This window comes from Megascapheus bottae, chromosome 16 (genome assembly GCF_031878675.1).
Source record: "Megascapheus bottae isolate mThoBot1 chromosome 16, mThoBot2.hap1, whole genome shotgun sequence".
Lineage (NCBI taxonomy): Eukaryota > Metazoa > Chordata > Mammalia > Rodentia > Geomyidae > Megascapheus > Megascapheus bottae.
Window position 1 is genome coordinate 20,684,885 of NC_143524.1, and position 24,311 is coordinate 20,709,195.

Genomic DNA, 24,311 nt, shown 5'->3' on the forward strand with positions numbered 1-24,311 from the left:
TCGTTACCTATAACTTGTCAACCTAGAAGCCAGAAAAGTAAATATTACCAAGATAGCTACAAAAAGATGAATACCCATTGACTGAAACTTGTGGGAGCCTACACATTTCAGAAGTTTGTAAGATATAGTTCAAACAGGTTTTGTTTTGTTTCTTTTTTCATGGTGGTCTATCTCTTTTTCCTGACACTAAATACTGAGAACCCAAAGTGAGGGTAACTCAGCTCTGGCATGGGCTATGCTGTGAGGACCTATAATCTGTACATAAATACCCATTCAACCATACAAACTGCTTGTGAAGCTATTTCTCTGCTATGTATGCAGCAGGCCTCAACAAATGTTATTTTTACTTCTTTTTTTAAAATTTTTGCGTATGTGTGCTAGTACTTGGGCTTGAACTCAGAACTAATGTTCTCTCCCTTAGCTTCCTACTCAAGGCTGGTATTGTCTACCTGTTCAGTCACATCTCTTCTTCTGGCATACTGCTGGTTATTTGGAGATTAGGAACCTTTCTGCCCCGGGCTGGCTTTGAACCATGATCCTCAGACTTCAGCCTCTTGTGAAGCTAGGATTACAGGGATCAGCCAACTACATCTGGTTGACAAATGCTATTTGAAACCACAGACAAACAATTATTTTTCTCTTATGGTTTTACCTTTTCTTACATTTTATATATCTGAAAAATAACACACTTGCAAAACTAAAATCAAACATGCTAGACTAACCTTATCAAAAAAATCCCTCCCTATTTTTCAAAAAGAAAAATTGAAAATGCAAACCTACCCCAAAGACTAAAACTTAGAACAAGTTTGTGCTTAAATAGCATCATATTATTGACATCATACAAACATTCACACGCTTCATTGGTTAAAGTAAGTCAAGGATTCATTACTGGCATTTTGTACCAGGTGAGTCTCACAGTTGCAAGTAAGGACACAAGTTCTCATCCAACATACAGTAACTTGTGGAACCCAACAGCCTGTCTTTCCTTTCAGCACAAGTAGGAAAGCAAAATAGTCTCACAGTAAAATGTTCATAGCAGATAATATGTCCTTGGAGATTTGAATGTCCAATTATTCCAGTAAAGAAATGATTCGTCTTATTTATGTACATGGCCTCTCATTCCAGAAGATACTCATACATGAATTCAACAAGTATTTGTTGGGTACTTGTGGCATGCCAGGCACACAATATGGGTAAGATCTGATTCTTGTCCTCAAAGAACTTATAGTCTAGCAAGACAAGAAGGTGAAGAAAGGATCAGTGAAGTTAAAAGAAAAGTCATCCACTGGGTCTGTCCGGCTTGGTGGCATGATGCAAGAAGCTGTGGGACATGTTCCTGAGACCCAAAGTCTTGCTCCCAGTTTTTATCAAGACAGGAGCCTCAAATGGTCTGAGTCTGGGGAAGCCTTAGCAGATCATTCCCTAATTTAGGTTCCCATTAAATACCCAAATAAGAATCTGAGCCTGAATATTTAGAAGGGTTCAAGGTGGTCAGGTAGACTGCTCTGAGCTTCTCAAGTGGGAAGTTGTATCTTCATACATAAAGGTGTGGGAGGGCTTTTCTGTAGGACTCAGCTCTCTGTTTCAGCACTGTAGGCGGAGGTGTTCTGTGCATACCTTGCCTTGGTAAGGCCCAGTTATCCTCCATTCTCTAAACCATGAACACCACACAGAAAACACAGCCAAGTGTAGCCAAGACAACGGACAGATACACTGGGAATCTAATACTCCAGACTATTGAAACAGGTGCTGGGGGCCAAGAAACCATCACCTTCGATTGCTTATCTGCTAAGTTGTTCTAGACACACCTAGTCCTAGCAAGGATTGCTCTTCCCTGAAAAGGAAGGGCAGAGGAGGAGCCAAAGACCAACTGCAAGAAGTCTGAGGGAATGTGAATTTAGAGAAAGATCTAGACATTTTGAACAACAAACAGGTCGACCTAGGGAAGGATGGTCCTAGAGAGAACTGGCAGCTGCGTGTCAATGCTTCACAGAATTCACACACACACACACAGAGTCTTCTCTAGCATTTCCCTCTGCAATAAAATCTTTCATACATTAAGGTCCTAATGTCTTCTGTTGTAGTTGTTCTTGACGTATTGCTATGCTTAAATTATCTGACTTTAGTTATCATCCGGTGTTCTGAAAACATAAGTTCCTCTAGATGGTTCAAGCCACTGTCCTTGTGGACTGACTTCAAGGTCTTTTGCTTTACTCTACAATCTAAAAGATCTGACAACCTTTTTCCATTTTCTTTTTCTTTTCTTTTTTTTTGCTCTGAGACAACATCACCATTTATTTTCATCTGGACTAGATAAATCATCAGTTCTCAATCAACGGCAGTTTTGTCCCTTAAGAGATAGATGTCTAGGAATGTATTTGATTGCTATGGTGGGGAAGTACTGTAGATATTTCATCAGTGGAGGTCAAGGGCACTGCTGTGCATCTTATAGTACACAGTGCACTCCTCAACACAAAGATTCCCAGCCCAAAATGTCAGTTGTACCAGTTGAGAAATCTTGAACTACAGAGATATGAAAGCAAATTGTCAACCATTGACCAAGTCCTCTTACTTTTGAACAGTTGGAATAAAAATAATCAAGGCTGGATTCTCTCTTAAATAACTAGAAGTGAGCAGATGTGGCAACTGAAGTTTTTGTAGTAGTAGTAGTTGTTGTTGTTGTTTAGCAATCATCCAAGTGGAAGGGGAAATAGGCAAATCACTCCTGAATGAGCTTAAGTCCCTTACCCATACAGACACCATTATTCTTCTCACTGATTAGCATCTTTCAGCCCATCCTGGATTTTGGAAGTTCCCATTCTCTACTCACTGGCTCCGAAAGTTATGTTAAAATTTATAGCACCCTTTCTGTGGATCTCACCCATCTTGACCCTGGATCTCACCATAGCAACCATATCCAGCTCTCTTGCCAAGGACATTGTTATGGTTGCTAAATGCAGAGGACCCATCCACTTTATCTAACTCTCTGTGCATAGGAAAATATTTTAATGCCCTCTGATTTCCTTTTTCTCTCTCTTAGCAAGAAGCACAGGGCTACAAGTCCTGTTATTCTTGAGCTTCACAAGAGGCAAATATAAATCACAACCACATACAGCGTCATATCTCACAGAAAACTGTGTACATGTGTTCTGTGTACAGGACATACTTTAAAGTAACAAAATAATCTCTTTTATCAACTGTAGTGTTCCTTCTTCCCGTTAGAAGTAGATCCCCCCCCCTCATGGCACATAAATATCAGAGAAAAGCAGTCTTTAAAATATTTATGTCCCAGAGTTCTTCCTTGGTAGGTATATTCATTTGATGTCTACTTTTAGTCTGTGTTCCAAGGGTAGCAGATTCAATTTTCATTTTCTCTCCACCCGCGAGCATTCTTCCCAAACTTATATACCAGTCGCCGTCCATCTACACGTTCCAGGATTTCACGTTTGTAGTAATATCTGCAACAAAGGAAATTTCCATAAGGTAGATGTTCAGATACACAGCCGGTGTGAGGCCTGGCCATGTGGGGAGACCATAAAACCCTGCTCACCTCATGGCCCGGCTGAGTTTCTCATAGGTCATGCTACTGTTGTTTTTCTTCTTCCCCCACAGTTGAGCCACTGCCTCTGACTTCAAGAACCTGAAGACACCCTCTGAGCGGTCTTCCCACTTAATGAGTCCTGGATTTTTGTCGGGGTTCAGGAGAATGTCACGGATGAACTCCCATAAATGTGTCCCTCTTGGGTCTGATGAGAAGCAGAAAAAAATGGGCTGATTAATGACTAAGTCACAAAGAAAGGACAAAGGGAACAACAAGATATATATATATATATATATATATATTTTTAATTGAGCTACCCAATTTTCTCTATTCCCCAGGAAGAGGGATGGCAGAATTGCCAAATACCAGATGATTTCTTTTACAAAGCAGTTGAGAATGAATAGTTTGTACTTTTTTTAGTTTTACAGATGAGGACATTGAGATATGGAGAATTTAAGTAACTTCATCAGCCAACTATTGGCAAGGCTGAGACCCAGAGGTATGACTCAGTCTTTAAGTCAGGAATAATTCCTCCTAATTATCAATTACTATTGTATGGACTTCTTGTCAATGTCATCTAGTTCCTTCTCCAATGACATATCTCCAACCCAGCAACTCTGCTGTGGCCAAATGCACATCAGTATGGCTGCAGAATCTTCTAGACTACATGGAAGGTTAGGGGTATATGTAGATAGTACAAAGATCAAGGGACACTCATTTGACCAGTAAGCAGCTAGTGAAATGACATCAGCAGCCAAGTTTCACTTGACTACTTGTGGTTCCGTGTCATACAAATTCATCTCAAGAAGCTTCATTCATTCCCTGTCATAGAATGACTTGTACCACATCAGGACAAAGGCGTCAAATCTGTGAGCTCTTGCCTATTATGGCCTTTATCTCTTTTACATTCTCAGTTTCTGTTTATGGCCTCCTCAGTTCTATATTTTTTTCTAGATTTACAAGGTTTTATGGTGGAGGACCACCAGCTCCCAAAGAGCTGTGTTGAATCATCAGCAAAAGCAATTATTTCTTGGAACAAGAAATCACAAAAGTGGATGATTAGCCATAGAAAGAGGGATATGAACAATTCTGGCCTGCAACTTATCATTTACCAAGGGTTCTTATCTTTGGGCAAATGATGACAAATATGACAAATGAGGAGGAACTAGCTGGTAAACTGGGTGTCTGTGTCCCACTTTGAGAAACCACTGTACAGAGAGTTATGTGGCCTGAAAAATAAGAGACCTCAATTTCCTTCCCCACCCCAGTCAGAGGTTAAGAAATAGTGACAGAAGGCAAAGCAATTTTTGCCTAGGAACCAGGTTATTTAGTTCTGCCCAACATGAAGAGAGGAGCCAATGGGTACTTGGAAGTGGATCTTACTGTGCTTTTTGGTGTGGGATTTTGCGGGGTGATCTTGCTCCTTTTTCATATCTGGTGACTCTGCTTAGGAGGAAAAAGAAATGATAGTAGTTTAATTTATCCATGCCCTAACAACATTTTTGAATAGTTACTGCCTATCTAGCACTACTGGGCTATGTGGTAGGGAACCAAACAAAACATAATAAATATTATGGAGAAAAATAATGCAAGGTAAAATAAATAGTCATAGAAATATAGAGAAGGGGATAATTGGCGATTTAATACAAGGTGGTCATAGAAGATCTCTCTAACAGAGACCTATGCCACAGACCATGCAAAAAAGCTTGTGAAAGAGACTCCTATAGATGAGGTTAGTTAAACGCAAAACCCCTGAGGTCAGTATGTGTTTGATCAAGAAGCAAATTGGTAGAAGCTTCCACTGTTCGACATTTTCTAAGACTTTTTAAGGACTTTATTCTGAGAGAAATGGAGAGCCACTAAAAGATTGAACTTAACATAAAATGAGAGTATAAACATTCATAATAAAGAAAGATGGCTTTGGAACCAGAAGAGTACCATTTTTTGACAAACAAAGTTATATTTTAATCATGCTGACAAAGAGGCCATTGAATGGCCAGAGCTGGGCACAGAGGATCACAGTAGACTATGGAAACACAGATTAGTTTAGCAAATGACTCGTTATAGCCATCTTTTCATCCCCAGAAAGGAGATGACAGTGGTAGACCTTGGAGGTTAATAGCCTTCTCCAACAAAACAAGTCTGATGCTCCCTGTCCTCAGTCATAGAGGAAAACCAAAAAGTCCACTCTCACTAGAGCAGAGGGAGAATGGTGACTCCTATGATAGGCTAAGAAGGAGAGGGAAAGGATGAGGAGGGAGGTTGAAAGATGGGCAGCAAAATGCAGTTCCACAGGAATAGTAAGTTTGGGTGTTTCATAGCATAGCAGGGTGATAATTATTCACAACCTAACATTTTATAAAGAACTAGAAGAAAGAGCTCCTGAGGCTTCCAACACAAAGGCATGGTAGGAATGTTAATTGCTCTGATTCGATCATGGCATGTTATATACATGTGTCGAATTATCACACTGTTGTCCATAACTATCTTCATTTATTAACCAGGTACAATGGGGCACACATATAATCCCAACAGTCCAGAGGCTGAGCTAAGAGGATCATAAATATGAAGATAGGCTGAGCTACATACCGAGAACTTGTCTCAGAAAAAAATGTTTGATTATTATATCATTAAAAAAGAAAAGCAAATGCTCTAGCTCTGTGTGTGTGTGTGTGTGTGTGTGTGTGTGTGTGTGTGTGTGTGTGTGTGTCACAGAGGGCACTGGGGTTGTGAAAACCAAACCAAATCTTACCAACAAATATTTCACAATCCCAAACTAGCCAATTTTAATTCAAAGTACTCCTTAAACAAAGTCAGTCTTCAAAAGAAAGGGCCAGGAAAAGAGACCTTTCTCTTCTTCCATGAATCAAGACTTCCCAACCTGGGGGCTCACTGACCATGTGTGGCCTTAAAGACATTCTAGACTAAAGCCCAGTGCTAAGAGAGGGATCCTAATTGTTCGAATTGGTCCCTTATTCAGAACAGTGTACAAATCATTCATTTAAATGGTGAATAAGAATAGTTTCCGTTTCTTGAGGACATACCATGTGCCCAGCACTGAACTACTAAGCACTTTCCATGAACTGTCTTATAATCCATCAGATTGTCATTCTGTAATTCCATAGTTAACCGCCATGGGAGATTTGAGAAGCAGAGAGGCCAGGTGGCTAATCTACAGTCCCAACAGCCTGAAAGCAGAGTCCAGATGGGAAGACAAAGAGCTTGAGTCCCAAGGCTTTCCTCATGGCTGTTCTATGCCACTTCCAAAGAGGAAAGCCTGGACTATGTCACTTTTGGCACCTAATAGGTTTGACCCCCCCCCCCAAAAAAGAAAGCAATTTTGAAATCAATGATTCTGGTTTTCCCAATGTGCATGGGCCCATTTATCCACTGGATCTGATCACCAGCAATTCCTAGCATTTTCTCCTAAAGTTGTAGAAAGTGGAGAAGAGAGATTGAGAAAGACCTGTATAGAGGAAAATGCTCTTGTTCTGGTTGAGAATTTCTCTTGGCATTGTCACCAGGGTAGCCTACACCCTACTTGGGTTACCCTGAAATCTGGAAGGACAAATTCACAGGAAGTGCAAGGAGACGTCATTCTCCCTCCCTGAAGGTTGCAGGGAGAGGTTGCGACATCCCATCAGGATGTGACAATATTGCAACAGCACCTGGCACCCACCCCGGTTTCCAAGCGATACATCACCTTGACAGGGCCACGTTGTCCTGAAGACAAAGGGTGGCATTTACCCAGCAGGCCACAAGCAAAGCTCGTTTTCAAATGGTATCCAAGAGGAGACAGAGTCATTATTTCAGAGCCAGGATTGAATTCAGAAGAACCCAGGTGTCTCTCAGCATCTTGGCTTTGGTCATTGTTTGTAAGCTCCAGCCTGATGCAGAACCAATTGCCTTGGAGTTACCTTTTGTGAACAGGGTGAGAACCTTGGATACTGCCTCCTAGAAAATGTATGTGCGTGTACAATCATGATGTTGTGTCAATCATTTCAGAGGTCCATGGCCCACTGAAGTATTTGTGAACTATAAATAAACCGTAGGGACATTTTTGTTTTCATTGAGATGTCATTTACCCTAGCGAGACCTCAATCCAGCTTAGGAAAAACCTTCTTTAAGAAACAACAATCAAATTGCTACTACAATTATATGGCAAAAAGAAAAATCTTTCTTCCTCCTCTTCTTCTCAAGTGCAGGGACAAGCCACACAGAACCTCTGACCTACCTTGGCATTGAAATTGTTTGATCTACATTCTCACTTTAAAACAACCAGCCTCTCTCTCTTCCTCTATCCTCCCCACTGCTACAAAATAAAGCCAGGCCTTTGAAGTTAGCCATGTGGTGGATGATTCATTGTTATAAAATTATGGCTTGCTCCGGGGGAAGTTGTCCATTCTAGCTTTCTCTCACTTCTCTCGAGAAGCTCCAGGCCAAGATCCATGGGGTCCACACAGGGAAAAGAAGTTTGCCATGTAGGTATAAAGGCATGACTTTGGCTGAGCTGCTTCTCCAGAAGCAAAGATTAGAAGAATTTGCATATGATTCATCTATGAGCCATTTCTTTACGGGATATACAAATTTCAGTGTTCTAATAGACCGTGCCACCCTAGCTTGAGGCTCAACAAGTCAGTAGATAAACACATCAAGCCTGAGTTCACATTACTGGCTGCAAGACCAAGGGAGCAGATGAGAACCCTGGCAGGAACCATTTTATGAACTGCTAGATGACGGGGAAATGAAAACAAAACCTGCTTCCCACCTGTGCTATCTCGGAGGCCATCGGTTTACAGGGAGCCTCGCCTTAGCTCAAACTTGAACTTGCGCTAAAACATTGGAAAAGACGTAACTACATTATTTTATGAGAGGCTGTGACGGAAAGACTCAGGCATATAGCAAAGGTCTTTAGGAGGATTCTGGTCCCATCTAGGAGAGACTAAACAATTCTGGAATGAATTGGCCCATACTAGTTGGTAACTAATATCCTACCAAAGTGTTGTTACTTCAAAATACTATCAGCTGCTAACACTGATGGGATTCTTTAGGGCACAATTCTGATTGCTGATCTCATACTCCAACCTATTATAATGACAAGAGGAAATGGGGAACAGGAGAACAAGGGTGCAGAAAGATCTGGGTGTGAATACTGATATAGCTCATTCAATCTAAAAATTCAATAGGTAGAATCAGCTACTGAGCAGACTCTGGGTTCCCTGTTACTATCGATATGTGAGTAGAAACTGGTCCCTGAAACTCTGAGATTGATTCTGAGATCAACTTCAAGTCTAAGTGAAGACACAGAACAGATAAAGATGACCTGGCTATGGCAGAAGAGCTCAGATCACAGTTAAGTTTTCCCAGGAATCTCCAGACCTTGCAACCCATAAGGCCTGGGAAGCACTTGGTTCGACTTGACTCTTGGTTGAAATCCTCTGCCCCAAGTCAAAAACTCAACTGGAAAGGCATAGAAAGTGACACTGAGTGAGTTTGCACTCCCAACCACTGTGGAAAGCAGTGTGGCAGTGCCTCAAAAGGCTAAACATAGAACTCCCCTATGACCCAGCAGTTCCACTACTTGGCATTTACCCAACCATCCAGAAACAAGGACATACTAAATCCACTAGCACAACAATGTTCATTGCAGCACTATTCACCATAGCAAAGATATGGAACCAACCTAGATGTCCCTCAGTTGATGAGTGGATCAACAAGTTGTGGTATTTGTACACAATGGAATTCTATGCCGCTGTCAGAAAGAATGACATTGCCCCATTTGCTAGGAAATGGAAAGACTTAGGAAAAATCATAGTAAGTGAAGTAAGCCAGACTCAAAGGAACTTAGGCTCAATGGTTTCCCTCATTCGTCATAATCAGTAGAAACCTTGGGCTCTACTAGCAGAGATCTGCAATAGAGCAAAATATTGATACATAAGGCCATATAGTATGAAGCTAATTGAAAGGACCTCCAGGATATTGAAACAAAAGCCATATAATGAATGATTGTTGTCCTTAATGTACTATGTTGTCTCTCATCTCCTTTGCTGTCCCTTGGTTATCTCATATTGTTATAGTATCTCACTTTGTTATCTGATATATTGAATTTATTTGTATTTGGATATTTGAAATTTGATAGGGAAGGGGGGAAAACCAAGACGGGTGGGGGGTGTGGGGGGGGAGGGAAATGGGTACCAAGACATGTGAAAGGTTATCAATGTATGTGAATTAATGCACCTTCTATCTGGCAAATATCATGTAACCCTTTTACTAATTACAATAAAAAAAAAGAAAGTGACACTGAGGGGGTTCCACAGGAAATCAAAGGTGGAGCCAGTTGTTTCCTCAGTCCGGAAGTCCTTAGTCTTGCCTGGGTGGCAATGACTGCTACAGAAAGTTTATCCTAATAGATAAACAGTGTTGGCTCTGCTTCCTGATGTCAGCAAATACCTTCCAGTGATACAGCATGTGAAGGGCCACTGGAGAGACGAGGGATGCCAAGAAAAGAACTGGCTTTGGGTCTGAGCCTCAGCTTCAGAAGCATTGTCACTGGCATCCAGCCCTCCCTCCTTCAAGGGGCTTAACCTCAAACAAACTTCAAACCAAAAGGCTTTGGTTATTCCAATTCTTCAGAACACACACTCCACAAAAGAAAATAGAAGATTGTTGTTTAATTCCATGCTTTCTTTCACAGAGACATTATTAAATACCAGTTCTGAAGTTAACCCAAATTCAATTCCTAGAGAAAAAGAATTTCCCTGTTGCAAAATTGATATGCAAGGTCCCTTTCATAGACCTAAGGAGACCCAGAACTTTCTGCTCAGGTCAAAGGATAGCATAAAACCTTGTGTTTAAGTAGTGCTTACACAGTACAGGCAAATAGACCCACTGTCTGAAAGCCCACTTCCCAGATCCCCAATGGGCAAATCTTATTATTTGCTCTAATAGTGACTGAACATCTTGGATCCAGTCTTAACCAAACATAGCTATTGTGAACATAATTCATACAGCACAGGTTCATCCAAATTAGACTTAAAAATTGCAGAGCGGGGAAACAGGGGGAGTGGGGTTAGGGGTGGAAGTAGGTATAAAGGAGAAAATAATGATTCAGGGATTCCTAAAAGTTCCAGAAACCATCACTACAGGTTCACTGGCTTCTGGATCCATTATCACATATTCTTTGTCTAAAGCCAAATGTAATTTGAAATTGATATTATCATTATTTACACTATTACAGCATACATATTGGTTTCAAAACACACCTATTCAGACACATTGGAACTCACTTTCTTCCCTAGCCGTGAGAAGGAAAGTAGTGTGCCGATAATTCCCGCTATTCCTCAGGAATCATTAGCCTCAGATGTCAGAACAACTTACCCATAGGAAGGTGACTGTTAGTTGTCATAGAGATCTGAGCCCGGCAGAAAGATTTGCTGTCCAACAAATCTGTAGCAATGAACAGATAGGTGATATGAAGAACATCCTCCCTCTAACACAATACCTTGGCTGTGAGGGAGGTCAACAGCACTAAAGGGTCTTGAGGGCTGGGGAGTTAGTTACCTACTGTGCTACCATAGTTGGTGTCATATAAATAGTTTTCTTCTTTCCAGGTATTCATGATGGAAGGGTCTACAAGGAATAGAAAATGGGCAGTGTCAAACTTCAGATGAAGAACCTTCCTCTTCTAAGTCTGTGCCCTTAAAAAGGTATCAAAAAGAAATGTAACCGAGGACCAGTGGCTCATGCCTATAATCTTAGCTACTCACTAGGCTGAGATCTGAGGATCATAGATCAAGCCAACCTGGGCAGGAAAGTCCATGAGACTCTTATCTCCAATTAATCACAGAAAAAGCTAGAAGTGGTGCTGTGGCTCCAAAAGGAGCCCAGGGATAGCGCCCAGGCCCAGAGTTCAAGCCCCAGGACCAATAAAAAAAAAAGGGGGAGGAACTGCACTGATTTATGTAACTGTACCTAACCTTTACAATTGGGGGGAAAAAAGGTATCAGAAACACATGGGTTAGTTAGAAGAAGGCCTTGGAGAGAAGGGATAAGAGACTGCTTTGGTCCAGGTTACTTTATAAAAATATAATCTCATTTTCCCTTAGCATCTTAGAGAAAGTGTCTGAGGTCCAGTCCTGTCCTGTCCTTGTTACCTATGCCGATCACATTTTTCAGAGAAATAATTTTTTTACAACAATGCAAATCCTATCTTAGAGCAATGCTTAGATTTCCTAGGAATTTTCCTAGCCTGTTTCAGCCTTTTCTTACATCCTGCTATAAAATTTCCAAAATATTTTTACCCTTGGGTAAAGAGAATGCTTTGTTAGGGACAAATAAATATATAGTAAGGGGTTAACGGGCAAATTTCTTCTGACTACCTTCCTGGGATATTTGATAATATTGCTTTATGAGGGAGTGGGTGGGGGGAAGGAAATGGGGACAAAAATGTAAGAAGGGATATCAATACGTGAGAAGTAATGCACCCTCTATTTGACGAATATAAATGTAACCCCTCTATACATTGAAATAAAAAATAAAAATTAAATATAATAAAAAAAGAAAAGGCTTTATAAGTCCTATCCATTCCCTTCTTTGCTGGAACCCTAAGAGGTACTTAAGTTTGGCGATGGCTTCCCTTGCTTTAGGATCTCCCTAATTAACTTAAAGGGTGATATAAAATTCTCAAAGCAAAACCAGCCAGAAGAGTGATGCTGTGACTCAAGCGGTAGAGCGCTTGCCTTGAGCTGAAGAGCTCAGGGATGGTGCCCAGGCCCAGCGTTCAAGCCTCATAAAAGGACCAAAAAATAAAATAAAATAAACACACAACAGAAGGCAGAAAGTGTTACAGAGTCAAACAAATAGCTTTTGACGAGTGGGGCCCATTGCCTCATCCCTTGGATAAAGAAATACCAGCTTCCTCACGCAGTGCTCCTTCTCAGGCTTGCCGAGTAAGCATACTTCACTCCAAATGACTCTTCACATTTCAGATTTGAAGGGAACTCCCCTCCGCCCACCCTAAATGAAGGCCAAACTCCCACATAACCCCTAATCAGGCTGGACTCCAACACAAGCAGGCTGTTTTATTTTTTTCCATGGATGGTCAAGAGCTTTAAGATTCCTTATCTTATCTACCCTCCTCCCAAACTTCCTGCCTTTCCTTTCCCTCCAGATCCACACTGCCATGCTAGGGTGGCAAGCCACTGGCCGAGTTTCATTTTGTTTTTATAGCATAAATGGTATAAAACCTGACTCACTGGCTAAGTCTTCTTGTTTACGACACAGGGATTTAGTTGGTATTTTACCTAATAGATAGATACATGTTTGGACACCCCAAGCCCAATCTCCTGGGGTTACACCCTCTCTCTTCATTGGGTCATCTCATACACCTGTTGTTGTCTCTGAAAACAAACCAAACCAAAGAGGTTTGGGGGTGTTGGCCCCTCTGTGAGCCTCTTCTCTCCTTCCAGGGTGGGTCTTTCTCCACCCTCCAGCTCTTCTTTCTGAACTGGCTACACAAGAATGTCTAGATGGTCAAGGGGGATTACTGAGCTCTGCAGAACCTCTCCAGTATCGTCCTGGCTCCTCAAGGAAGGCTATCTACTAAGTGAAGGCCATTCTCCTAGGCAAGCCTTATGCCTACCTCCAGAACTAGAACAGATCTACAACACACAGATGATCTGGGCCCATCTCCCAGACTCCAAGGAACAGGGCAGGGCTAGGAAGGACTAATTAAGTGCTTCAAAGCTATTGTTTTCCTTTTCTTTAATAATGGAAGGCTAGCCCCCTGCCCCCCATAAAAGAGTAAATAATTGCATGAGCTAATTTTAGTGCCAAGTGACTGGCAAATCATCCTCAGGTCAAATTCTGTCCTGGGTAACTGGCATGCAATGTTCAAGAAGGCCGGTGGCAAAGTCAGCCAGCCCATATGGCTTGCCATCTCCCTGATGTGGACACAGGGAGTGACCCAGTAGCAGCTGCTCTCACACGCAAGGATTAAGGGACAACTTGCACAAGTTAAGACAGAAAAAGGGGGCAAGTAGATACTGTGAGAATTGTTGAGAACCCATTACACCATCTGTCATGTGAAAATATCCTATAGGCAAGAACTGGGTTCCAGGGTCGCTTGAGGAAATGGATAGAACTGAGAGAGATGAGAGGGAAAGTGGACGGGGTGAAGCTGATTAAGATACAGTGTACTCATATACTGACATGGTGAATTGAAACCCCTTTGTACAACTACTTAAAGATAAAGAGAATTAGGTTCCATAGCTGCTTTGAAAATTCCCATGAAAACACCCCTAAAGTCCCAGAAACTATGCAAACTACAGCACTAATTCACCCTCTCCCTTCTTGTAAGCACACTCCTACCTAACCTATCTCTTCTCTCCTTCCTCTCTCTTTCTCTCTCTCTCTCTCTCTCTCTCTCTCTCTCTCTCTCTCTCTCTCTCTCTCTCTCTCTCTCTCTCTCCTCTCTCTCTCTCCCTCTCTCTCTCTCTCTCCCTCTCTCTCTCTTACTCTTCCGAACTTAGCCACATCCAGTCCCCTTTCTTTTGCTAGGAAGGAGGTCTACTTTAAATTCCGCACCCCTCCAGGCACCTGCTTAGACTTCAAACATTGGCCTGAACAGAAGGCAGAAGCAGAGAAGGCTGGGCAGATAGGAGACTCATGAAGATCACTGGTTCTAGAGTAAGAGAAGAGGCTCATGGTAAAGTAGCCTATTGGAGACAGGGAAAAAAAGGCCTTCTTGGGTTCCCTGCCAAAACTTACTCCTACACTCTCCCTTAGACTCCCTCCTGATTATTCTCCCCACAGCTTCACCTGGCTGGCTAAGCTGGCTCCCTTCGTCTCCCTCATGCTCACCGGTTTGTTCAGCCTTGACGATGACATTGTGTGTAGACTGGAACAGGTCACTGCTGCACTGGCCTGTGAAGGATAGATTGGGAAAGTCAGGGAGGGCCCCAAGGGAGACAAATCTTGGTGATTCAGGAAGGATAGATCTGACTTTTTTTTTTTTAAGAATGTACCTTTTCACAGCCTGGCTAGCCATGTTTGCTTTATAGGAATGAGCTTCCCTCTTGACTCTCCTGGCCCCAGAGAATCATTAGTCTAGAGATTTCCCATCAGATGGGATTATATGGCACCATGGAGGGATGACATCCAGTCTGGTAGGCACAGAACATTCAATGGAAAAGACTAGTTTTCCCATTGCTACGAAAGAGCTGGGACTCGGTGTCCTCATCTGTACATTTAGGGGATTAGACAGTCACTAGACAGCCCCTATGGTGCTTTCCCATGCTACCATATGACATGAAATGGAAGCAAGAACAAAAGGGAAACTATTTCTAATGTAGCTAGCTTGATTCTTCATTGACCTTAGACTTAGTCAACCAATTCTGATTAGATTCAGCCTTTGAGGTACATTTGGATAATATGCAGTGATCTTTCTCTTATTTATGTCATATGTTCTTGGGGTTTCTGAAAACTCCTCTTGGGTTATATGGTATACAATTACGTACGCATGAATGAACCATTCTAGAATGGTTTCCCAGTCCCAAACAGATCATTAACATTTCAGGTGTGCAAGTCATATATCTAATCTTTTGACCTCTTCTGTTTTCCATCTGTAAAATGGATGCAATACTTATTTCATTATAAGATCATTACATGAACCAATTTGCTGGGGACTAAGAGAAGTAAACACTCAGTAACATTAAGTTCATCTGTGAAGAATCAAACAAGGAAATGAAGGTGAGAAGCATGGCTATTTAGGCAGTCAGAGGTCATAGCAGCAGCATGTGGTCAGACCACACAAGTCACAGAAGATCAAAGATGGACACTGCGTGTCCCAGGTCTCTATGCCTCAGCTCAATCAGGGCAAAGCTTTAAAGAAGTGGACTTAATTGGAGGTGGGGAAGTAAATGTTTTGAATTCTTCAAGTGTAACTCTATTCTTTCTGAACATTGGGAGAATGGGGATGGGGCTATTTATAGAGCTTTGGTTTGGATCTAGTAAAAGAGAAATGAGCAACTACTGTGGTAAGGTGGTGGGAAGAAGGAAGTATCAAGGTACTAAATGACATCATCAAAATGGCTACCACAGCCAGCCTGCCAGATCATCATGATTGATGGCAGCTGTCAGGGTCTGGCTCTGGCTCACAGCCCTGGTGCTTGAATTGCCTCCTTAACTAGGGACTTACTTGCCCAAACATAGCTTCTATTAGGCTATAAAGGCCTTTCCCAACATGGACAGTGAGCTGAGAATCTTTCAACGTGCCTGATTTCTTGGATTCAAGGAGCAGGAGAAGTCTCATGTCAGTCAGTGTCTATGGCATTGTGCAAGATAAGTTGGCTGCCCTGCTGGGTTCTCTAAGTCAGTCTGGAGTATGTTTGGAAACTAGTGACAGGTGTACAGAGTTTGCAAGGTGGCCTGTCTGGGAGACATCTGAGGAATACGGGCAGCTTCAATTACAGAAATCACTACACAAGCATTCCATGTGTCCAAACTGCCTGTGAAAAACCTGCGTTCTCTCCCTCCCCCATCTCTCTCTCCTTTATTTCTTCATTTTTTCCTTTCCCTTCCTTCCTTCCTTCCTTCCTTCCTTCCTTCCTTCCTTCCTTCCTTCCTTCCTTCCTTCCTTCCTTCGTTCCTTCCTTCCTTCCTTCCTTCCTTCCCTCCCTTCCCCCCTCCTTCCCTTCCCTTCCCTTCCATCCTCCTTCCCTCCCTCTCTCTCTCTTTCCCTCCCTCCCTCCCCCTCTCTCTCTTTCTTTCTTTCTTTCTTTCTTTCTTTCTTTCTTTCTTTTGCATGTACTATTTAAAACTCTTCCAACTGGGGTTGGAGATTTAATTCAGTAGCGGAGAACTTAACCAGCAAGTATAAGGTCCTTAATTCAGTCCTTGGCTCTGGAAAAAAACATCTTCCAAAAAGAAAAAATAAAGTGACCATTCTCCCTTCTCAAACACACAAATCTGATCTCACATATCTTCTTACTACCCTAGACATCCATTTTAAGAACCTAGATCTTGACCAAGTATGGTGGCATGCAAGTATAAGTCCCTCATTTGGGAGTTTGATACATGAGGAGGGAGACTTGGAAGCCAGTCTGAGTTATACAGCTAGATTTTGTCTTAAAAAAATATTGAATGCTGGGAGTTTGGCCTAGTGGTAGAGTGCTTGCCTAGCATGCATGAAGACCCGGATTTGATTCCTTGGTACCACATACATAGAAAAGAGCTGGAAGTGGTGCTGAAGCTCAAGTGGTAGGCCTCTAGCCTTGAGAAAATCCAAGGATAGTGCTCAGGTCCTTGAGCTCAAGCCCAGAATGGCAAAAAATAAAATTGAATAACAAACAAATCCTAGGTTTAGATAACTCTCTCAAGTAGCCAGAATGATTTTTAACAAGAAAATGACTGAAAATTTTTACAGTTGGCAAATGTAAAGAAAAAGAAAAAAAAGCCTGTATAGGAGTAGCAAATTTTCCATAACTACCCAGCCAGGCTTTGTGTCTCTGGAAATACTGACCACCATAAGGGATTAGACCTACTTCCTACCCTAGCCCTTGCTCCTTTCTCTCGCCTCCCTTCTATGCTCTGCCTTAGAAAAAGGTCATTTGTTAGTGGGGCATCCTTTGTCCTCCCTAGCAGGGACCCCCTCCCGCTGCAGAGCCTCTGGACTTGCTGGCCACCTCTCACCATTCCACTTGAGATGTTGAAGGTTGCTGTAGAGCAGCTGCCCAGCTGTGCCCGCTGCCCGTGTGAACTCCTGAAGACTCATGCTGCACAGGTGTTCACCATTGACGTCAAATTCTTGGAAGGGGATGCAGCTGGCATCCAGCTGGTTGGTGTCCAGGAGATGTTGAAGCCACTCCCATACCTGGTACTTGGTCCAGTACTGAGGGTGAATTTCATGCCACTGACCTCCAAAAAACCCACTGGAAACTGCAAAAGAGGAGGAGGTGGCCCAGTGAGTAGCTATTCCTGGGCATAACCTTCAAATGGAGAGGCATTGCTGGGCGTCAGATGTCATGGGGGACTCAATCTGTGTGGATGTCACTGTGGGGGTTGGAACATGAGGTGGACTCTGGAAGAGGTTCTTTCTCCCAATTGTGTGGGATTATCATTTGCCTCTGCACCTTCATGTCTTCCCTAGCATGATACTTATCCTTCGGCATAAGATGAGGACTGGAAGTGGTCGGATCTCACAACCCTTATCCCAAACTATAGTATAAAAACTAAGCCACTGATACTGTTCCAATCACTTGTGTGCTTGTTACCAACACCCCAATACAGATTGCTTTCAGGAATACTTGTAGACCAAAATCTGGAACCATTCAACTCCCCCAAGCAAAATAGTGTAGTATCTGTATAGTATGTGTACAGATGCTCTCATAGACTTCAACTCATCTCTAGATGACTTGCCATCCCTATCACTATGAAAATTCCAGGGAAATGACAGTTATTTTAGAAAGAAAACGAGAGAATAAAAACCTTACACGGGCACAGTGCAGAGAACCATTGTTGTCTTGCTACATTGTTGAACTTATGACTAGTTGGATCTATAGATCCATTACCCTGAAATATGGAGGACCTGTAGCTCATCTTCTCTGGCTGTATCTGTGTGTCTCTCTTTCACACATACACATAAACACAACTACACACTCCTATTTTTCACATTAGGTCTACTCCAAACCCAAGTTTGCAACCATTTACTACCACATACAAGTTCTGATATGGATATCCTAATGTGATCCAGATTATTCCTGAGCTAATCATGGCACCATCCCCACTTCTACACTGATTACTATAGTAACCTGACTTCCCTACTCAGTGGCGTTCAGTATTTCCCCCAGAATCTGCCAAATAAGAAACAGAACTGCCAGGTTTGAAGACATTTGGCTAACTTCTTCAAGTAATATGACCTTTGTCTTTTATCTGTACTGTTTATTAACCCCTGTTTGTGTTCTACTTCCTAATCCAGTTGAATGCCTGCCTATCTTCCAAAGTCTGACAAGTCATCAAGTGATCATTACTTCTCTTAACTTCCTTAGATGGATCCATGGAAGCATCCCTGGGATTTCTCCCAATGGCTTTTATCATGTTGTACTTGTCTTTTCAAATCCCTAAGTCCTGGTTAACTCATCCTCCTATCTCCATTATAAAAACTTCCTTGAAGGCCTTCTATTATCGAATACTTACTACATTAAAAGAGATGTTTTACCCAAGAAGAAATAACACATGATTATGGAAGCACCCTTAGGTGCATTCATGAGATTATTCATTCAGATTCCAGCAAAGAACTGGAGTTCACATAAGTCAATAAACGCTGCTGGGCCTATACTGTGGTACTTATCTAGATATATTTCTATGTATCTCCTACAGTCACTTAAAAGAATACTACAGTCAGCTCAAAGCCATTAGGATAGGGATGTGAGGAAAGAGCTGGCCCCGGGGCTAAGTGATGGGACTGAGAGTTCTTACAGACCCTTCTAAACACAAATCAAGAGAAGGAGCTCTCTTTCAAGAAAAGTGAGGAATCAGTCAAGGACACGATGCATTGTATCTCCTACCAAGCTGAAATAGGGGAACTGTCACTGGACATGGCACAGACTCAAGATGTGGACCACAGAAGGAAAAGTATTTGTAAGGAAATTGCCCCTAACTTCCTACAAAGTTGTACTAGATCAGTACTTTCTCAAACTTCAATGTGATCACAAATCACCCATGAATAAAGCTAGAAAAGCTCTGATGCAGATCAGGACTCAGCAAGCACAGAGGGTGCTTCTGCCTACTTAACAGCATCACTGGGATTCTGCTGCTGGCAGGCTCAATTCCCATAGGGCACATGGCCAAGCCCTCCATGCCCCAGAACCACCCAATCCTAGTTTCAAACCCAATCCCACCTCTACTCATCCCTCAAAGTCTATCATCTGCTTTCAGAAACAGCAACGCAGGGACGAAGAGCATTTGGGGTGTGAAGAACTGGCACGCCTAACCCCTGTTGATTAAATAAACATGGCCCTAGACTTTCAGCATTTTCCCTTGAAATAATTTTGCTGCTCCAGCAGTGCAGTTCTGGATTTTCCAACAAGAATCAACAATGTTCAATAATCCACTATTAGGTCTGGTATAATCTCTTCTGCTCACTTAATATGATGGCAAGTGCCTGTCCTGACATACATAGGACATACATTAAGATTTGACATACATAGGACATACATTAAGATTTGACATACATAGGAATACATTAAGATTTGACATACATAGGACATACATTAAGGTTTGAGGTCAGCCCTGGACAAAGCAAAACAAAACCCCACAATATTCTACCTGAAAAAAATAATAAAAATTATTAAATTTTATTAAATTATTAAAAATTTAAAAGGACTGGAAGTATCATTCACAGGGCCCAGCAAGTTTAAGATCATAGAGCCAAACTTCAGTACTGCTAATCTCTTATCCATTTAACAAAAAGGGCAGAATCTGGAGTTGCATCCTGCTCAAAATGTTGTCTAGAGAAAAGTATCTACTCAAGCAGAGAATTCATCAGCTTCACTTGTTTCAAGAGAAACAGAAAACCCAACACGTTCTGATCTCCATCATTGAGCTTCCTCTCTTTCCTTCAGTCTTGCTAAAGAGCAAAGTCTCTTCTAGGCTTCTAGACTTTCTGGAGCTTAAGAAAAAATATATATATATACATACACACACACAATTAGACAGTGCTGTCTTCAAAAGTCCCCTAATCTGGGGGTATAGGATCTCTTTCTCTGTTTAGAAGATTCCTGTTAGGTGACAACAGGGAACTTAAAGCCAGTAACAAATATATAACTGCCAAGAAAGGGCAGCAATTTTGTGAGACAAGTGATGGGATAAGGCTACCTACTCACACTTCCTGCTGTTTGGCTGGGATTCCAAACTAAGAGAGGTGGAGCCCCACATGGATCAACCTTTCGTGGGAGAATATAATTGATTCATTGCCATCTCACTCCTACTTCTTTAACTCTTGCTCACTCACACAAATAAATAATAATAATAAATGAGCCGCGGAGTCTGTGGTGGGAAGATTAGTGATAAGTGTGAGGTGTAAAAACCCCAGAGCTTTTGAGAACTAATGTTACTGGTCACTCAACACTGTCTACACAGACCACCTTCATGGCCAGTGTGGGGACCTGATTTAGCAACAGCTTTTTCCTTCAGCTTCTGCAGTAAACCAACAGTTTGATCACCTCGGTAAGACTTACCACTAAGTCCTGCACATTTGCATAGTGTGTTCTAGGCTAAAGCATTAAAGGCTACCTGGTCACCTGTAGTGATTCTTTTCTATCCCTCTATGCAGGGAGGTCACTGCAAGATGAATTAGAAAGCTGAAGGTGTAACCTTTTCTCCCTTAACTTGCATGTTCATATGTTGTGTTATATCCACATGCTTGTATATTGTGTTGGACACATGAACCTAGGCTTCCCCTATTATACCTCTCTCTTTCTCTGGTGGCCTTTGGGACTGAATACTTGTGTATGCTTAGCAAGTGCTAAGCCCCTCACCTGCCAAACAAGCACCCTACTACTGAGCTATATCCCTAGCCCTCCCCAGCCTGGCTTAATATTCTAGCAAAACACCATTAAAAGCTTCAACAGGGGCCGGGAGTTTGGCCTAGTGGTAGAGTGCTTGCCTAGCAAGCACATATATAGAAAAAAAGCTGGAAGTGGTGCTGAGGCTCAAGTGGTAGAGCTCTAGCCTTGAGAAAGTCCAAGGATGGTGCTCAAGCCCTGTGCTCAAGCCCAGGACTGGCAAAAAAAATTCAACAGGAGATCCTCCTTTCCCTTTTGGGAATGTCTTCTATCACCCCATATACCAGGCTACCCACCTAGAACCCTAGTATTTCACTAAGAGACAGGGGAAGAGAGCAGAACCACAGATAGCTCCAGCTATCAGGATGAGGGCAGAGCTCAGTGGTAGCATATGCAAAGCCTTGGATTCAGAACTGCAAACAAAAAAGATGGGGGAGTTTCTCTGTACTTTCTGGTGGCCCATGTCATCTCCTCAGTAGCACCTGTAGTGCCCGAATGTTAATGTGGGAGGGGAATTAAAGCAAGGAAGGATATACAGGGGCAGTGACACCTATGTCTGCACGATGCCCACATTTGCACAGCTCTTACCATTGCACGTGGGGTAGCCATCTGTCCAGGCTGGCTGCTGGTGAAGGAGGTTGTTGCCTGGGTTGAGATTCATTACACCACTTCCTTCCAGAATCATGATCTGTAAAGGGTCAAACAGTTGGTTCAGTCTGTGCCTCATGGACAAACATCACTGAAGAGCTCAGATCAGAGAGTTAATTTAGAGGAAAACAGTGTGTGTGTGTGTGTGTGTGTGTGTGTGTGTGTGTTTGTGTGTGTGTGTGAGAGAGAGAGAGAGACAGAGAGAGAGACAGAGACAGAGACAGAGAGAAAGATTCCTTCCCCACATTGCCACAGCCTTTTCAGTAAAAGGCAATTAAAAATTTCCAAGTTTGATTTTCATATGCATGAGGTAAGTATGTACAGCCAGCCATTCATAAATGAATAATCTCTGATCAGGAATGAAGCAGGAGGAAAATTCAATACCTGCTCCCAAGGCAAGTCTGGCCACCATCCAAGTTTCTTACAAAAGTGAAAATGCCAGAGAGATTTAAAGTGAAATTTCAATCAATGAAACTTCAAACCTGGCACCTATGTGGGAGAACTCAGACTAAAATCAGACATTTCTGTCGGTGGGCCCCACACCTGGGACTTCGCTAACATTTCCTCAGGGTAGAGCCCTGCCACTGCATAGGCTCGATGTCTAGGGCCTCCACCATCCTTTATTGGAGTTTCTTCAGTGGTTTTGGTTTTGTGATAAGAGTCGGAATTATTTTGTTTCTCCAATGGACCCTTCCCCTTTGGGGTAAAATTAAATTTTGCCTTTATTTTTTAATCTCTATTTTTCCCCTTTCTGATAAAAGTTATGACAAACATTCTTGATTTCTTCTGTCTTTGGGCTCCGTTTCTCTGTTTACAGATGCAAAAGAAGAATTTTCTCTCATGCATCTGTTTGGAATGTTCGAACAGGTGGATTTTTTTTCTTTACAACTTTAGAAAAGTTCCCTTCATTCATCTAACAGGTATGACGTGCCTGCTCCCCAACTGGGCACCCTCCACATTTCTGATCAGAGCCTCAGGGTGTGTGCAACCGTTCAAAGGAAGGGCAGGCTTTCTCTAGAAGCTTAGTGAGCATTGCCCTGGGGCTGTAAAAGTCATTTGCTTTTTATAAAATGCCAAGTTGGGGACAGAAGTCATTCCCTACAGATCATGGAAATTTTTCTGCCTGTTTGAGGAAATTTTTACATGTTCAGGTGTCACCAAAGGCCACCAATTAGAATTATCTCCCTAAGTTTATTCCATATTGACTCGACTTCCTGCCCCACCACCCCTCATCCCACCAACTCAGCGTCTACCCTCTTTGATTCTATCGACATAGAATTGGACCTAAGGGGAAGAAGACAAACCCTATACTGACTTGTTCAACAAATATTTATCAGCCCAGAGAAGGGCTGGGCACTCTTTAGGGATAGAGCAGTGATTAAGGGTTGAACCAGGCTAGACACGAACATTCGTGATGATTATTAGTATGGTCACCATTGTTGCTTAGTAAATAATTAGGCTTGAATCCAGCCTAAGTGGAAGGTGGAGAAGGAGAGACAGGGTAGGAATGGGGACCACTGTAATAAGCAATGTCTCCCTGGGTGGAGAAACAAAAGACTGGGGTTTTGTGTCTTGATATATCTATTAGGAGACATTTGAACCCAGAGAGCTGAGGCCCACTCCAAGCTCTCCCAAAGTTGCCACTAAGTCCCACTGGTTACATAAGTTCTCAGAACTCATTTTCTCCTAGGTCAAAGGCTGATGCTAACCTATAGCCTGGTCATCAGGGATTGAAGAGCAAATGCATTTGGCATAGAGCAGGTCATAATGAAGTAGGACGGGGAGAGGTGACAAGGAAGAAGGTCACTACCTGACTAGATAACCTGACCCCAAACAACCTGGAACCCCAGCATTCCCTTCTGAAAATGGATTCTTTAATTCCTTTTTGGAAATTTCTGGCATTCTTACCCTCAGAGAAAGAAAAATCCATCTTAGGTACAACTCCTCTTTTTAAAAAAAAACTAATAAGTAAGCTTTTTTTTTTCCTTTCAGCTTTTCAGAGTAAGGCCCCAGAACTAAGAAATCAGTCTGGTGACTTCAAGACCAAAGAAAAGCTTGGAGTCTCCAGATGAGAAGGGTGAGGGAGGGAGAGAGAGCCCAGTTTCTTGTTTGCCCAAGGCTGGGTTCCTTCCTGGCCAGTATTTGCTCCACCACAAGCAGTGGAAAGGTTACTGTTTAACCCTGAAAGAGCTGAAACTCAGAGCCCAGCCTGTTGGCTGGGAGGGACTGGCCAATCTTCCAGGCTTCAGGAAGACAGGCAGCACAAAGCTTCTCTGAAATTCTTTTCTGAGGATTTGCCTTTGCAAAGTGGTTATTTCAATGGAAGCAAAAACTGCCCTTGGCCCACCTGGAGCTATCTCCTCACAAAAGGCAGGTACTAAGTCCCTGTGTGTCAAAACTAGACGTGTGCTCCTAGCCTTACTCCCCCTGATTCATGTAAATGAATTTGAATTCCAAATGTGCCCAGCCAAAACTGTTCTGGTCCCCACTTTCCCCACCAAGGAAAAAAAAAGGGGAACACCACTTAACTCAAAGCATTGGCAGACCCACAGGAGACTGTG

At 42.4% G+C, this 24,311-nt stretch overlaps 1 protein-coding gene across 2 annotated transcripts in view; it reads right to left on the minus strand.

The window, feature by feature from the left end:
* Nucleotides 1-2,669: 2,669 nt before the first annotated feature.
* Ehf (ETS homologous factor) overlaps nucleotides 2,670-24,311 on the minus strand; it is a 41,003-nt gene continuing 19,361 nt past the window's right edge. The window contains exons 2-9 of one of the 2 annotated variants that reach the window (XM_090347894.1): nucleotides 21,691-21,790; nucleotides 17,231-17,476; nucleotides 14,402-14,464; nucleotides 11,102-11,170; nucleotides 10,919-10,987; nucleotides 4,925-4,984; nucleotides 3,551-3,746; nucleotides 2,670-3,458 (exon numbers count right to left, since the gene is read on the minus strand). In XM_090347894.1, the coding sequence (XP_090204020.1) occupies nucleotides 3,359-3,458; nucleotides 3,551-3,746; nucleotides 4,925-4,984; nucleotides 10,919-10,987; nucleotides 11,102-11,170; nucleotides 14,402-14,464; nucleotides 17,231-17,476; nucleotides 21,691-21,787 (900 nt within the window). In that variant the 5' untranslated portion in view covers nucleotides 21,788-21,790 and the 3' untranslated portion in view covers nucleotides 2,670-3,358. Of the gene's footprint in view, nucleotides 3,459-3,550; nucleotides 3,747-4,924; nucleotides 4,988-10,918; nucleotides 10,988-11,101; nucleotides 11,171-14,401; nucleotides 14,465-17,230; nucleotides 17,477-21,690; nucleotides 21,791-24,311 lie in introns of both variants that reach the window. The other variant, XM_090347893.1, reaches the window with a different exon arrangement.